Source organism: Chenopodium quinoa, unplaced genomic scaffold (assembly GCF_001683475.1).
Source record: "Chenopodium quinoa cultivar QQ74 unplaced genomic scaffold, ASM168347v1, whole genome shotgun sequence".
Taxonomy (NCBI): Eukaryota; Viridiplantae; Streptophyta; class Magnoliopsida; order Caryophyllales; family Amaranthaceae; genus Chenopodium; species Chenopodium quinoa.
In genome coordinates this window covers 1,551,047-1,566,187 of record NW_018742225.1, presented here as the reverse complement: position 1 = coordinate 1,566,187, position 15,141 = coordinate 1,551,047, and the positions used below count along the sequence as shown (strand labels likewise).

Sequence of the window (15,141 nt, the reverse complement as noted above, 5' to 3'; positions counted from 1 at the left end):
CAAAAGGAGCTCTTACCTGTCAAAAGAAGATTCTTGCACTTCCACTTCAGCAATGGTGATGACAAACCACTTCACCCAGTTGGAACTCCTCCTCCAGTCAACTACTTTCACGCAAAACAGAAAACCAGATCTGAGGATAAGTTAGAGATAGAAACAAAGAAGGATACCGATAGAGAGAGAAAGAGAGAATGTAGGTTAAATTGGGTAAAAAAAATGGTTAAATTCGTCGTCAATAATGGAGGTCAGAGCATTGAATGAGAGAAGGTAGAGAGAGAAGGGGAAAAAACGGGGAGAGAGAAAGTTAGAAAGGGAGTTAGTTACCTAAGGTGGGGCCCACTATCAACTTCTATCACAGAAATCGTTAAATGGTAGTTATTTTTAACACCATCAGTTTGGAGTGGTAGCAAAGTAAAAAAAAAAATTAAATAGGAAGCAAATTTGAAGCTATTAGCTTTAAGTGGTAGCAAATGTCAAATTTTCCTATATTATATTAATTACTAGTATCATGTTAGGATGTTATTTATTCCAAAGGGAAGGACATTTGCTAACATCAGAAAGAAGACAAAGATGGGGAGCTTAGTCAACTTGTGAAGGATATAGGCTGCAAGGATCTTGTGTTGCAGGAGGAGGGAACTGATTCAGATGAGCTAAAAAGTCTGCATGGATCAGATGAGGAAGTAGATGAAAGCCCCTGGTTTAGAGAGGATTTTGACTTTAAGAAGCCAATTGTTCTTCAGCAGAAGCAAATGTTTAGCAGTAGTAGGGTGTTAAGGAAGGCATTGAGAGTACATGCTATTGAGAATAGATATGAGTTTTATTATCTACACAACGGAGGGGAAAGGATAACTATTTTCTGTAGAAAAAGGTGTAATTGTGTGTAGAACCCCAAGAGAAGCAGTCTAGGGTTGGGTAAGTGTAGTGACGAAGTACGGAAGTGTAATTTCAAGGTCTCTGCAAGGAGGATTTATGACAGTTCTGCTTGGCAAATTAAGGAGCTTATATTAAAGCACAAGTGTATGAGATCTAAGATGAATGCATGTGTCACATATGAGTTTTTGGTAGAGAAGTATGTTGAAGAATGGAGAAGCAACCCAAACCCTAAAATTAACAATTTTAGGGCAAGGGTTCTCAGTGACCTAGGAGTGAGTGTAGGGTACTCTCAAGCATGGTTAGCTAGGGCTAGAGTAAAGCTGATGATATATGGTTCTGCCTCAGAGCAATATAGTAGGGTGTGGGATTATGGTAAGGCATTACTCAAGCATAATCCTGGGAGTAGTGTGTTTGCTATTGAGGAGGGAATAGACAGACCAGAACCTCCCCTGTTTCTGAGAATGTATGTGTATGTACAAGCTTTGAAGACAGGTTTTAATAGAGGGTGTAGGCCCCTCATAGGATTGTATGGTTGCCATTTAAAAGAGGCCTATCCAGGGTAAATTTTTGTTGTAGTTGCCGAAGATGACAATAACCAGATTTTCCCTTTTGCTTGGGCCACAGTTGAAGTTGAAAACAAAGAAACTTGGGGTTGGTTCCTTGAGTGTTTGAAGAAAGATTTTGGTGACTGCCATGGTGGTTTAGGGCTGACTTTCATGTCAGACAGACAGAGGGTGAGTTATTCACCCTAAAATAATTTCCATAATGTAAACACAAGCATTTGTTACAATTCTGACTTGAGTGTTCTTTTTGACAGGGGTTACTTGAAGCCTTCCAAGATGTCATGCCATTAGCTGAGAAGAACTGTGTTAGGCACATTTAGGCTAATTTCAAGCTTCAATTCACTGACTCAACGTTCAAGGAGTTATTTTGGAATGCAGCTATGGCAACAACCTTGGTATGTACTACTTATTAAAGCTAGATAACTCATACAAATCTGTTTTGGATGTCATTATGCTTATTTATGTTTATTTGGATTTTTTTTTTCCATATGGTAGTTTCATTTTGAGGTTGCAATGGAGTCTATAAACTTTCTATCAGAAGATGCTTATGATTACTTAGCCAATATCCCACCAGAACACTGGACTAGACATGCATTTTCTGTAAATCAAACATAATCTTAAACAACCTTCGTGAAACCTTTAATGCTGTCATCAAGGATGCTAGGGACAAACCTATACTAACTCAGATGGAATGGTTGAGGAAGTATATGATGAAAAGAAATAGTGAAAAATGGAAGTCAGTCCATAAGATTGAATGTAAGAACATGCCATATGTCACTAAAACTTTTGAGAGAATGGAACCTGTAGCCCGACACTGTATAGTCCAGGTGTCAAGAGGGGATTGTTATGAGGTTAAGCTGATAGGGATTAGATAGGGATTGGATAAGTCGTTAAACAACTAACTTAATCAAATTAATCATTTATATACCTAAACTACCCTAATACAAGTATAGGGGCAAGTAAAGGGTCGAACCACTAAGGAAGCTCACTCATTCAACATCAATTTTCACTAATGCAAGAGTAAAAAGGGGAATGTTTTTGTTGGTTTTTGAATAAAGACCACTAAAACTACAAATAAGCAAAGATTATGATGATTAAAATCAAGAGAGACGACGCTAGGGATACGTGGATGTCCAATATGATTAGAAAGAGGGGAATAATGATGATTATCATGAAACACATGCCAAATAACCCAAGATTCTACCTAAACAATTCATTCTCATTCAATAGTCTAGGCAAATCAATGAAATAGGTCTACACTAATAAGATTCATCCTCACGCATCCTATTAGTTATAATGCAATCAAGAGAATAAAGAAGCACAATCCATAAAAACTCCACTTTAATAACTCATTCTCATGCAATCATTAAAATAGAGATGATCTTAATCTAGTTCAAATCACTTTCATGCATTTAAACTAGAAAACATCAAATAGAGTGCAACAATAATCTCAAGCTATTAAAAATCATGTCTTTCATCAATTTATGGCATAAGTTCAATCCAACCAGTATCATTCATCCAATATCAACTCACATCTTCCACCCCCTTCCCCTAGCTAAAAGTTTAGCCTAGAGAAGGGAGATTAAACATAATATCAAAACTAGAAATAAACTCAAGAAACTCAAAACAAAACATGATTAAAATCAACGAAATTAATAACAACTAGATGAACTAATAAGATTAACAAGAATTAGCAACAATAAAATAAATAAATAAAACTAAAGGAAAGGAGAAGATACTACTAAAGAAAGGATTAATGAAAGATGAAAACTTGGATTCTTGGTTGGTTGATTGAAGATTAAAACTTAAGCAAAGTTGAATACAATAAAGGATGCTTGAATAACAATCTACTTTCTCTCTCTAGATTAGGCTAATATTCTATGGAATTAGAACTAAGTGTCCTTTATTACAAAGAGTCCCGTCTGTATATATATGGCTCCCCTAAAAGAAAGAAACTTGGGCAACAAGGCGCAAAGAAATCAGAAACCCAGCGGTGCGCGCCCGCACACGAAATTTGTGCACCCGCGCAGTAGTAGTGTGCGCCCTCTTTGCATAGTGCACGGCCGCAACTTGAGGGTACGAGTAAATCAAGCGCGCCCGCGCAGCAGGCCGCACGCCCGCACAGAGGTCGCACAATAGGTCTCGCAAACTCTCTGGTTTGTCTTAGTTTCTTCAGCTTGGATGCGCAGGTTCTAACAGGGTTGTGCGCCCGTACAGCCAAGGGTGCGCGCCCCCGCAGTAGCCGCACAGTAGCCCGCGTAGAAAATTTATCTTGGCTCTTTGAAATCCTCTTTCTTTCGGCACATTATACCTACAAAACACAAGCATGGAAATCAAAATAAAGAGAAGGCAGGACTAAGAAAAAGGAAGACAATAGAGAAAGGAAAGGAGGAAACAAAACTAAGTAAAAATGCTTAAAAAATGGTCAAACAAGTGCAAATGAGGGGAGAATCCTTAGAGAAAAAGGATAAAAGAGTGGCATAAATGCCACTCATCAAAGTCCCCCACACTTGCCTTTTGCTTGTCCTCAATCAAGGAAAACAGGAACAAAGAGACAAACACAACAAACATAACATGATAAGGTTTTAGCAAAACCAATCAAGCCTCAAGGTAATGAAATGGTCCATTTCGACTCACACGCAAATAAATGCACCAAAGGATACCTATCTTTCTCAATTCAAAGAGGGAAAACATGTTCCAGGATGCTCAAGGTTGAAAAAGACAAACCTAAGCTAAGCATAGAGATCCAATGATTTCATTCTCCGCCCTAGCCCCAACCAAGACGGTCCGTGTTCTCTCCACTAGCTTCAATTCATCCCTTAGCTAGCTCCTTATGATTCCTCGAGGGAACCGGAAAAAGAAATTTTTATGTAGAATCATAAGGTCATCTCCACATCTCAACTATGCATAATCTCTCCATAGGGTTGAAATCTATCTCCCTCCACCGTTCTTTGACCACGCCCCTCTAAAATCCAAGGGTCTTAATTAGGGTTGTAATGTCATGGCTAGGGGTTAAGGTTGGGAAACAATTTGAAAATTTTGGTGGAAATTCCTAAGTGAAGCATAAGAGTGGCCATCTCTCAAGAACATCCTAAGAATTGAACCTATTCTCAAACTTACAACCTTTCAAAACAAACCACACCACATTACTTCAATCCTTTTCATTTCCTTCACTTTTTTTTTCTTTGGTTTTCATGAGTTTCAACTTTCTTGCCAAACTTTTTTGCATACTCTTTTCATGAATAATCTTTCAAAACCTTACTTGAACTAAATTACACAACTTTCTTGCTCAATTTCAACATTATCAAACTCGAACCTCACAAGCCAATGCTTCACTAACTACAAGGGTTGGTAGAACATAGGCCGATAGGTTTGTAATATGGCTAAGCCAAGAAAGGGGAAATAAGGCTCAAATTGGTTAGCAAGTGGGTGGATGCAAAAATGAAAACCAAATTTGTAACAAAACACAAAGAAAGCAAAGAAAAAAATGAGAAGAAAGGCCCTCTTCCTCCTGTAGAGTTATATGGTCACGATCTTGGGAGCAAGACGCCAACACAAAGATTAAGATATGCATAGTTAAGGATCCAAAATGCCGCTCACAAGAATGATGAAGGCTAGAACAAATGACGCTCACACGGGATATGAAATATAGAAAATACCAACCAAGGGAATCCTATCCACCATAGAGAGCAACACCATCTTACCATTTTCCCGTGGATTAGGGGTTCAAACATCCTCAAAAGTTCTAAACCGGGCTACCTTAGCTTACAACGTGTCTAATTCAACCCTAAGCATTCTCAAACCGTGTAAACCCTCATCAACTAGGAAGATAAGCATTCAAAGACACATCGTCAAGAGAGGCAAACCAATCTAAAAGAGTGAGCAAATTACAAATCAAAAATCATTTCAAATTGTCATAATTCTGCTTGTAACACAAAAAGGGGAAAACAAAACAAAAGAAAGAGGAAGAAATAAAAAAAGGTTCACACACGAGGCATATAATCCAATTAAATCCCCAATCGTTATACAAGTGATCATTCGATAACAACATCAACGATCCCTGGTTCCATAGAACCAAAAGCAAACATCCTCGAACCATTCAACTTCTTCCTAAGCTAAACCTAAGCTAAACACCCAAAGAAAAAGAAAATAAAAGAGAGGAAAGGTCTCACCAAATGCCGCTTGAAATGAAGACAAAATAAATTATGCAATCTCACCGATGGGGCTCGATTTTCCCCTTAACATCCTTCATCTCCATTTCCAAGCTTGAAAAGCGAGCCAAAACAAAAGAAACGACACTTAGTAGAGGCTTGAACATCACTAAGAACCTTCAAGAACACCACCTTCAACCAAGCTTGCACACCATAAAAATGGAGGATTTTTGGGTAATTTGGAGAGAGAAAGTGGGTAATATTGTGAGTAGAGTGAAAAATTTTGATGGATTAGAAGGAAAATCAATGGAATTTGTGAGAAATTGTTGAAATTGAAGGGTTAGAGTTTGAGTTTGTTAGGAGAGAGAAGAGAGCATGAAATAGGGCTTGCGAAAATACGAGGGTGAAATGGGGAAGAAGAGCTTAAACCCCGATTTTCCCAGCTCTGCGCCCCCGCACAGGAATCTGCGCGCCCACACAAGGGTCGCGCACTAGGTCGCGCAGACTCACTGCCTCAAATCTCCAATTCTGAACAACAGTGTGCGGGTTTTGACAATGCTTGCGCGCCCGCACACCCTTCCCTGCGTGCCCGCAAAGAGGTCGCGCACAGGGTCGCGTAAACCTTCTGTCCCTAATCTCTAATTTTGAATAAAAGTGTGCGGGTTCTGACAGAGCTGCGCGCCCGCATACTTTTCACTACGGGCCAGCACAGAAGTCGCGCACAAGGTCGCGTAGAGCAAACTTCAATTTCTTTCTTCTCTCATCTGCGATATAGAAAAACCTTTACTCCTTCATCATCCAAACACCTATCAACCAAAAGGGGAAAAATAAAATTCAAATTCAAAATAGAAAGTGAAATCGGAATATATATAAAAAAAATAGAAAAGAGTTAGAAACTCGGGTTGCCTCTCGAGAAGCGTTTCTTTATGAGGTCACTAGCTTGACCATGAGGAAAATTCTTCAAGGGGGAGGCTTGGGATCCAAAGGATCAAGCATTATACATTCGATGACACCAACTTCTTCCTTGCAAAAGTAATGCTTTAAACGATGACCATTGTCCATAAACTTGTTGCTTTCCGAATCTAACTCAAAGGAGCCATAAGGAGTAGTCTTTGATATCACAAAGAGGCCCGACCATTTGGACTTGAGTTTACCCGGAAACCAACGAAGCCTTGAGTTGAAAAGCAAAACCTTGTCTCCAACCTTAAAGCTCTTGTTTCGAATATGTTGGTCATGCCACTTTTTGGTCTTCTCCTTATATAACCTTGAGCTCTCATAAGCATCATCTCTAAGCTCTTCAAGTTCATTGAGCTTAAGCAATCTCTTCTCACCGGCCAACGATAAATCCATATTGAGTTCTTTGATGGCCCACCAAGCCTTGTATTCTTACTCAACCGGCAAGTGACAAGCCTTTCCATAGACCAACCTATAGGGGGTCGTGCCGATTGGAGTCTTTTACGCCGTCTTAAGAGCCCATATTGTGTCATCAAGTTTGAGAGACCAATCTTTCCTTGATTTGTTCACCATCCTTTCAAGAAGATTTTTGATTTCACGATTTGAGACCTCCACTTGTCCTTGAGTTTGAGGGTGGTAAGGTAATCCAACCTTGTGATGAAAGTCATACCTCTTGAGAAGAGCTTCAAATTGCTTTTTGGTGAAATGGGAGCCTCCATCACTAATTATCACCCTCGGAACCCCAAACCTAGGAAAAATGATCTTCTTTAGAATCTTAAGCACAACCTTGTGATCATTTGTAGGTGAGGGTATGGCTTCAATCCATTTCGTCACATAATCAACCGCTACCAATATATATATAGATTTCCACAAGAAGAAACGAAAGGCCCCATAAAGTCCACTCCCCATACATCAAAGGGCTCAACTTCCAAGACATTTTGTTGAGGCATTTCATCTCTTTTGGTTATGCCACCACTCCTTTGACACCTATCACATTGTGAAACGAACTTGTGGGCATTCTTATGCATCGTTGGCCACCACAATAGAGATAGAGAGATTTTTGCCACCGTCTTATCAACAGCCCCATGTCCTCCACATGGTAGTGAATGTCAATGCTCAAGAACTCCTTTGATTTCATGATCCGGAACACATTTTTGAAAAAGTCCATCTCCGCATTATTTGAACAAGTATGGGTCGTTCCAAAAATATCTCCTCACTTCCTTGAAAAACCTCTTCTTTTGTTGAGAAGAAAACTCTGGGGGAGTGACTTAAGCAAGATAATTAGTAATGTCTTCATACCAAGGGCTACATGTTGAAGCCATAGCCATGAGAGCTTCAAATCCTATCTCATCATTGATTGGTACATCATCTTTGTTCTCAAAAGGTATCCTAGACAAATGATCCACAACGTACGTAGTTCTCCGTTCCCTTTTTGTCCCTCATTTCCATGTGAAAATCTTGAAGAGAGAGAACCCAACGGATTAGGCGAGGCTTTGATTCCTTCTTAGTCATGAGATATCGCACCGCAATATGATCCGTGTACACAATCACCTTAGAGCAAATAAGATAGGACCTAAACTTATCAAAGCCAAAAACAACCGCTAGCATTTCCTTCTCTGTTGTTATATAGTTCTTTTGAGCTTCATCAAGATTCCTACTTGCATAGTAGATGTCACATGATTTTCCTTCTTTCTTTTGTCCAAGCACGGCACCCACTGCAAAAATCACTTGCATCGAACATTAGCTCAAAAGGCAAGCTCCAATCCGGAGCTTGCACAACAAGAGAGGAAATGAGAGCTTCCTTGAGCTTACGAAATGCTTTAAGGCAAGCCTCATTGAAGTTAAAAGCAACATCCTTTTTGAGTAATTCGGTCAAAGGTTTGGCGATTGATGAAAAGTCTTTGATAAATATCCGGTAGAAACCGGCATGCCCAAGAAAAGCTCGTACTCTTGTGATAGAAGTAGGAGGGGGAAATTTCTCAATCACCGAAACTTTGGCCGGATCAACCTCAATGCCATTTTTTGAAACTTTATGGCCGAGGAAAATGCCCTCCTCGACCATGAAGTGGCATTTTTCCCAATTCAAAACCAAACTCGTCTCTTGACACCTTTTCAAAACTTTTTCAAGGTTAAAAAGACAAGTGTCAAAAGACGAGCCACCAACGCTAAAATCATCCATGAAAACTTCAATTTCTTTTTCAAGCATCTCAGAGAAAATGGAGGTCATGCATCTTTGAAAGGTAGAAGGAGCATTTCAAAAACCGAATGGAATTCTTAGGTATGCAAATGTCCCATATGGACATGTGAAAATAGTTTTCTCTTGATCGTTTAGATGGATAGGGATTTGGAAGAATCCAGAATACCCATCCAAGAAACAAAAGAAAGCATGTTGAGAGAGCCTCTCAAGCATTTGGTCCATGAATGGGAGAGGAAAATGATCTTTCTTGGTGTTTTTGTTCAATTTTCCTATAATCAATACACATTCTCCACCCGGTCACCGTCCGGGTGGAGATTTCCTCTCCCCCTTCACCTTTTATTGTGGTCATCCCACCCTTTTTTGGAACTACATGAACCGGGCTAACCCATTTGCTATCGGAGATAGCATAGATGATGCCCACCTCACGTAGTTTCAAAATTTTTTTCTTCACAACATCTTGAAGGTTGGGGTTCAACCTTCTTTGAGGTTCAATGGAGGTGGAATGATCGTCTTCAGGATGAATACGATGCATGCATATAGAAGGGCTAATACCTTTGATATCATCAATGTTATACCCTATCACATCCTTATATTTTCTCAAAACATCAAGAAGTTTTTCCAAATTAAGACCATCTAGGGTAGCATTGCCAATAATAGGGTATTTTCCCTCCTTATCAAGAAAAGCATATTTCAAAGAACGGGGAAGGGGCTTGAGGTCTACCTTGGGAGGAGGCTTATAACTCTCCTCTAATTTCTCCTCCTTGGACTCAAGCTCGATCTCAACTTTTTGTTCAATCTTCTCCTTCGAGGATTCCTCCATTGCCATGACAAACTCTTTAGCCTCTTGAGAGTGGAATTCTTCTTTGCATGTAAGAGCTTCTATCATTGGATCGAGGCCTCATCATGACCCTCCCCAAGCGATCTAGCTCCTCATTCACAACATCAACTCTATAGCATTTTTAAACCATGGGGGTCTTGAGCAACTTAGAAAACTCAAAGACAATATTCTCATTGGCCACCTCACATGTAATGGTGTTGTTCTTGCAATTGATGACCGCCCCCAAAGTTTTAAGAGCTTCACGTCCCAAAATCAAAGGAGTGTTAACATCTTCCTCCATATCCATCACTACAAAGTCACAAGGCACGTAGATGTGTCCCACTTGAATTGGAAAATCCTCAAGCTCTCCACAAGGTAATTTCACCGACCGATCGGCCAATTGAATTTTCTTCCTTGTAGGGATCATCTTTATATTGAGTTTTTGAGCAATGGATAGAGGGATTAAACTAACACTTTCTCCAAGATTGGCTAAGGCGTCCCTAGCTTCCATGTTCCCAATTTTCACCGGCAAAGTGAAACTTCCCAGGTCTTTTTCCTTCTTGGGCATCTTATGTTGGACAAGAGCACTCACTTGATGTGGAAGGGTGATAAGCTCATCATTGAGCTTCCTCTTGTTGGTGAGAATATCTTTGAGGAACTTGGAGTAAAATGGCATTTGTGTAACAACCTCAAGAAAAGGGAGGTTGATATGCAAATTCTTCATGACACTAAGAAATTTTGCAAACTTTTCATTCAACTTCCTCTCCGCAAGCTAACCGGGAAAAGGAACCGGTCCATAGGAATTAAAATTGTCTTCTCATTGCCAAGCTTCTTCTTCTCCGAACCTCCTTCTATCTCATCAACCTTTTCTTTCTCACCTCCGTCCCTTGTTTTCATTCACACTCTCCTCTCCTCCCTTATTTTCCTCACTATCCCCTTTATTTGTCCCTTCATAGGAAGTTCCTGACCTCAATGTGATCGCCTTGCATGTATCAAGTTTTGAGTTGTGAGATGGGTTAGGTTGTGGTTGTCCGGGTAGAGTAGATGGTGAATTGAAAGGAGTTCTCTCGGCCAATTGAGCTAGTTGTGAATCAACCATCTTGTTGTGAGCTCTTATCTCTTGCATTTGTTGCCCAAAAGATTGCATTTGCGCATGCATGGCTTAGAGGAAATGAGTTTGAGTTAGCTCCGCTTGAGGTGCTTGTTCTTGATGATTTCTTTGAGGTGCTTGGGTTTGATTGTTGTATTGGTTGTTCCTTAGATAGCTTCCTCTTGGGTTTTGGGGTTGAGATGGAGGTGGATTTTGATATTGAGGGTTGGAGTTGTAGGAAGGTTGAGTTTGTTGGTTCCATTGTTGAGGTTGAGGTACAAACCCGGGTGGTGGTTGTCCCCAAGCTAATCCACCGCAGCTTCCTCAAAATCCCTCTTGCCTTGTGTTGTATGCCGCTACATGCTCGGGCTTAAACCTCCACAATAAGATGTATCATGGTTTGTTCCTCCACAATTTTGATAAGAGAAAGATTTAACTTAAGAGGAGCTTGCTCCACCGCTAGAACTTGCATTCACACTCGTGTTCAACTTGGAAAGCCCTTTTGTTAGTTGATCAATTTGATGTTGTAATTGATCAACTTTCTCCAATTCGTAAATACCACCTTTCTTTGGGGCATTTCTTCTTCAGCCCTCCCCCCCTGCCCAAGAGTAATTCTTTTCTACCTCTTCTATTGTGGCTTCAACTTGATTTTGAGGGATTTTGATTAATTGACCACCCGCTCCCGCATCCAAATTGGCTCTTGACATGGGCTCTTATCCGTCGTAGAAAAATCGCATAAGCAACCCTTGATTGTACTCATGGTGGGGACACGCTTGCACCAACTCTTTGAATTACTCCCATGCTTCACCAAGACTTTCATCGGCGTCTTGCTCAAATGATGCGATTTTCCTTCTCATTTCGGCGAACTTCTCCTCAGAGATAAATCGCTTCAAGAACACCTTTACCACCTCCCTCCATGTTGTGAGAGTGTTAGGCTTTACTTGCTTTAGCCATTTCTTTGCTCGTCCGGTGAGAGATTGCCGGAAAAGGTGCATACGAATGTAGTCTTGGCTCACTTCATTGGTTTGCATCATCGCGCACAATTCAAGGAATTAGTCCAAATGTTCAATAGGGTCCTCACTTGCACTTCCGGAAAATTGCTCCGATTGGACCATTCTAGTATATTGTGGATAGATTGAGAAGTTAGTTTCCGTGACGGGTAGCAAAATCCCTCCCGTGAGCTCATAATCCTCTGGATTTCCGAACTCATAAAATAAAACATCATTTTCTTGTCCCGCCATTGATCCGATTTGTGAACTTGAAGAGTAAGTATCACTCTCACTATCAACTTTATCACCAAAACCTCTTCCCTCGTCTTGATAAAGCCTACGGACTTGTCTCAAGGTTCGGTTGATCTCGTGGTCAATTTGATGTGAGGGTGCTCCTTGAGATCTTCCAATCATTCACCAAATCTAAGCAAACAATTAGCAATGACAAGGATGATAAAACTAATAAAACAAAAAGAAAAGAAAGTAAAATGACTAACAAAAGCAATAGTAGACGCTAAACAAGCAAAGATAATGATGATGGTTGATTCACAAAAGGGGAATGTTTTTGTTGGTTTTTGAATAAAGACCACTAAAACTACAAATAAGCAAAGATAATGATGATTAAAATCAAGAGAGACGACGATTGGGATACGGGGATGTCCAATATGATTAGAAAGAGGGGAATAATGATGATTATCATGAAATACATGCCAAAGAACACAAGATTCTACCTAAACTATTCATTCTCATGCAATAGTCTAGGCAAATCAATGAAAGAGGTCTACACTAATAAGATTTATCCTCATGCATCCTATTAGTTTTAATCAAATTAAGAGAATAAAGAAGCACAATCCATAAAAACTCCACTTTAATAACTCATTCTCATGCAATCATTAAAATAGAGATGATCTTAATCTAGTTCTGTAGGCGTCGCTCGAAGTGCGCCTACGTTAAAAGCATGTGTAAATATGCTTGGCACTCAAAGGAAGTGGGAATTGACGTACACGATTAGGGACAAGGAAAGTAGGGAGCCGCCAACAAGTTTTTAAGGAACTTGTAAACCGTTCACAGATCATAAAAGGAAACCACGATAAAGGGACAACGAAGGCAACAACGATAATCCCGTTAAGGTTACACCCCATTCATAATCCATGAGATTACTAACTCCATATGGTTCGAAACCACGAAAGAAGGATCGGGGATGATGGTACGAAGTGAGTCATGGAGTCACATTTGCCCGTATTGGCCTCTACACGATTCTTATAGTGAAAAGTGATTCCTGCGATCTCAAAGGCATACAAATAGAGATTCAATTTGCTCCAAAATATTATTAGGCTAAATTGGTTAAATATTAATGCAACACATAATTCTAAAATATTTGTGATTACTTGAATTAAACAACAAGATTAAAAAGGAACCCAAACCGGTTGTCCAAATTATCTTATTAGGCGTGATTTCCAATTACATATTCCCTTTTACATGCAATATGGTGATCATAATAATAATAGAATAAACATTAATATTGGAAGCAATTTAACCATAATTCCAACAATATAAAATCTTTAGAAAAATAATATAAATAAAAGGAACATAATTCTTACTTTGATTCTGTTTGTTTGCAACTACAAAATAATAAACTAGTTTGTAACTTCAAGGAAATAATAATAAAACAATAATTAAATTAAATTAAATTAAATAGAATTGATTTGGGGCCAAACCCTCAAACAGTTCTACCTTTCACGCCTTGGCTTAAGGACAGAACCACGAGTAAAGTGTGGACTCCTGGGAGTGCTTGAAGAAGGAATTTTGAAAGAATAAGGGTAGGCTAGTGTCTAGGCTAGAGCATAGAAGAGAGAAAAATAGAGAATTAATTGATGCCCCCGTACATCAGAAATGAGGGGGTATTTATAGAAAAAAATGTGATGAGGGAACACACGGAACCCTAAAATGATAAAAACCCTAAAAAATTATCCCACGAAACGGCAAAGTGTACCGTGACAAGGGAAATCCCACCGTCAGATGGAAAACATTCCCGTGACACGGTGCACATTTTGTGTGACGCGAAAAATACTTAGTGAACGGGGGAGAAAACGCGTTAAGGGTTTACGCGGAAAGGACACGGAAATTCCCGTGTCCCAGCAGGTTTCCCATGTCACAGTTGGTTTCCCGTGTCACGGGGAACCCCACCATCAGACGGGAAAGTTTCCCGTGACACGGTAGACTGTTGCCGTGACGTGGGAATTTTCAGTCCGCTTTTCCGTTTAAATTCATTTTTAACCATAATTTCGTACATCATTTTAAGTGTCGATTGATAATTTCGGGCCATTTTCTGATTTTATTATTATTTGGGCTAAAATAAATAAATAAATAAAAAGTTTGGGCCAAAATAAATAATAAAACAGTAAAATTAAATAATAAGTTTTGGCTGAAATTAAAACTATGCTTGACCAAACATCAAGACTAATCCATGGACATTCAAAAATTGAATTTAATTAAATACGATTTTTTTAAGCACTCTCGGGATTAAATACTGAACCCGACCAATAGTGACGGTGAAAGGTTGTTCATCATCGGGTTTGGTTTTGGGGAGACATTTTTAGGTGTCTACAAAAGCCCCCACTTTGACTGAGTTTGTAGAAATGTCAGTTTCGAAAACGATAGTCAAGGTGCTCGATAGGGACAGAGAATGATTTAAGACCTTCTGCGATCCTAAATCACTCTGTATACGCCGATATCTGCAAAAAATGTTAATTCCACAGATAAAAGATTAAAGGGTTAGAACGCTTATCTGACACCAGTGTATCGGTGACAAATGAGTTTGGTTGCTTCCTATGATTGAAGGAATCCACCGGATAACGTTCGTTGAAACCCTTTCCATGCCTGAGGAAAGCCAACTAAGGAATTTGGTAGCTTTCTAAGCTTGAAAAAACCTACCGGATGATACTTTCCATGCCTGAGGAAAGTCGACGGATGATGAGATTGCAAGCCTCTGTGTATCGAGACCCTTGCGCCGAAAAATGATGGTGGTTCGATTGTCCCCGAACGTGGGTTGTAGTTGGTTCGCTTGTACCCAAACGTGGGCTATAGATGGTCTGCTTGTCCCCGGACGTGGGCTAAAAATGGTCTGCTTATCCCCGGACGTGGGCTGTAAATGGTCCTCTTGTCCCCGGATGTGGGCTGGTTGTAAATGGTCCGCTTGTCCCCGGACGTGGGCTATAGATGATCCGCTTGTCCCCGAACGTGGGCTAGTTGTAAATGGTCCGCTTGTCCCCAGACGTGGGCTGTAAATGGTCCGCTTGTCCCCAGACGTGGGTTGTAATTGAGACATGCAAAATAAAATTTGCTAAGGGACTCGTATAGACTATGATTGAATTGACCAACTGACTTGACCAAGTATGACTGGACATGACATGACATGAGTATGACTTGTGATTGTGTGTGTATAGTTTGAGTGTGTGTGTGCAGACACAAGCAACCGAAAATGCAAAAGCAAAAATTTCCATCATTTTT

At 39.9% G+C, this 15,141-nt stretch overlaps 2 protein-coding genes across 2 annotated transcripts; one reads left to right on the top strand and one right to left on the bottom strand.

Moving 5' to 3' along the window:
• The first annotated feature begins 235 nt into the window (after positions 1–235).
• On the top strand, positions 236–1,753 carry LOC110734727. The gene is made up of 5 exons (XM_021914868.1): positions 236–241; positions 555–785; positions 882–1,362; positions 1,447–1,604; positions 1,688–1,753. Exons 1-5 carry the CDS (start codon positions 236–238, stop codon positions 1,751–1,753), a joined length of 942 nt encoding a protein of 313 aa, XP_021770560.1.
• Positions 1,754–6,544: 4,791 nt separating this feature from the next.
• Positions 6,545–6,934, bottom strand: LOC110734718. Its single transcript, XM_021914858.1, has one exon. The coding sequence runs from the start codon at positions 6,932–6,934 to the stop codon at positions 6,545–6,547; it is 390 nt and encodes a 129-aa protein (XP_021770550.1).
• Positions 6,935–15,141: the final 8,207 nt, after the last annotated feature.

Bases quoted from the DNA above. Each gene is read 5' to 3' on its own strand.
- LOC110734727 (XM_021914868.1), top strand. The intron at 786-881 runs GTACATGCTATT...AATTGTGTGTAG, and splicing joins TGTTAAGGAAGGCATTGAGA to AACCCCAAGAGAAGCAGTCT. The intron at 1,363-1,446 runs GTTTTAATAGAG...TTTTTGTTGTAG, and splicing joins TGTACAAGCTTTGAAGACAG to TTGCCGAAGATGACAATAAC.
- LOC110734718 (XM_021914858.1), bottom strand. From the start codon at position 6,934: ATGGATTTATCGTTGGCCGGTGAGAAGAGATTGCTTAAGCTCAATGAA.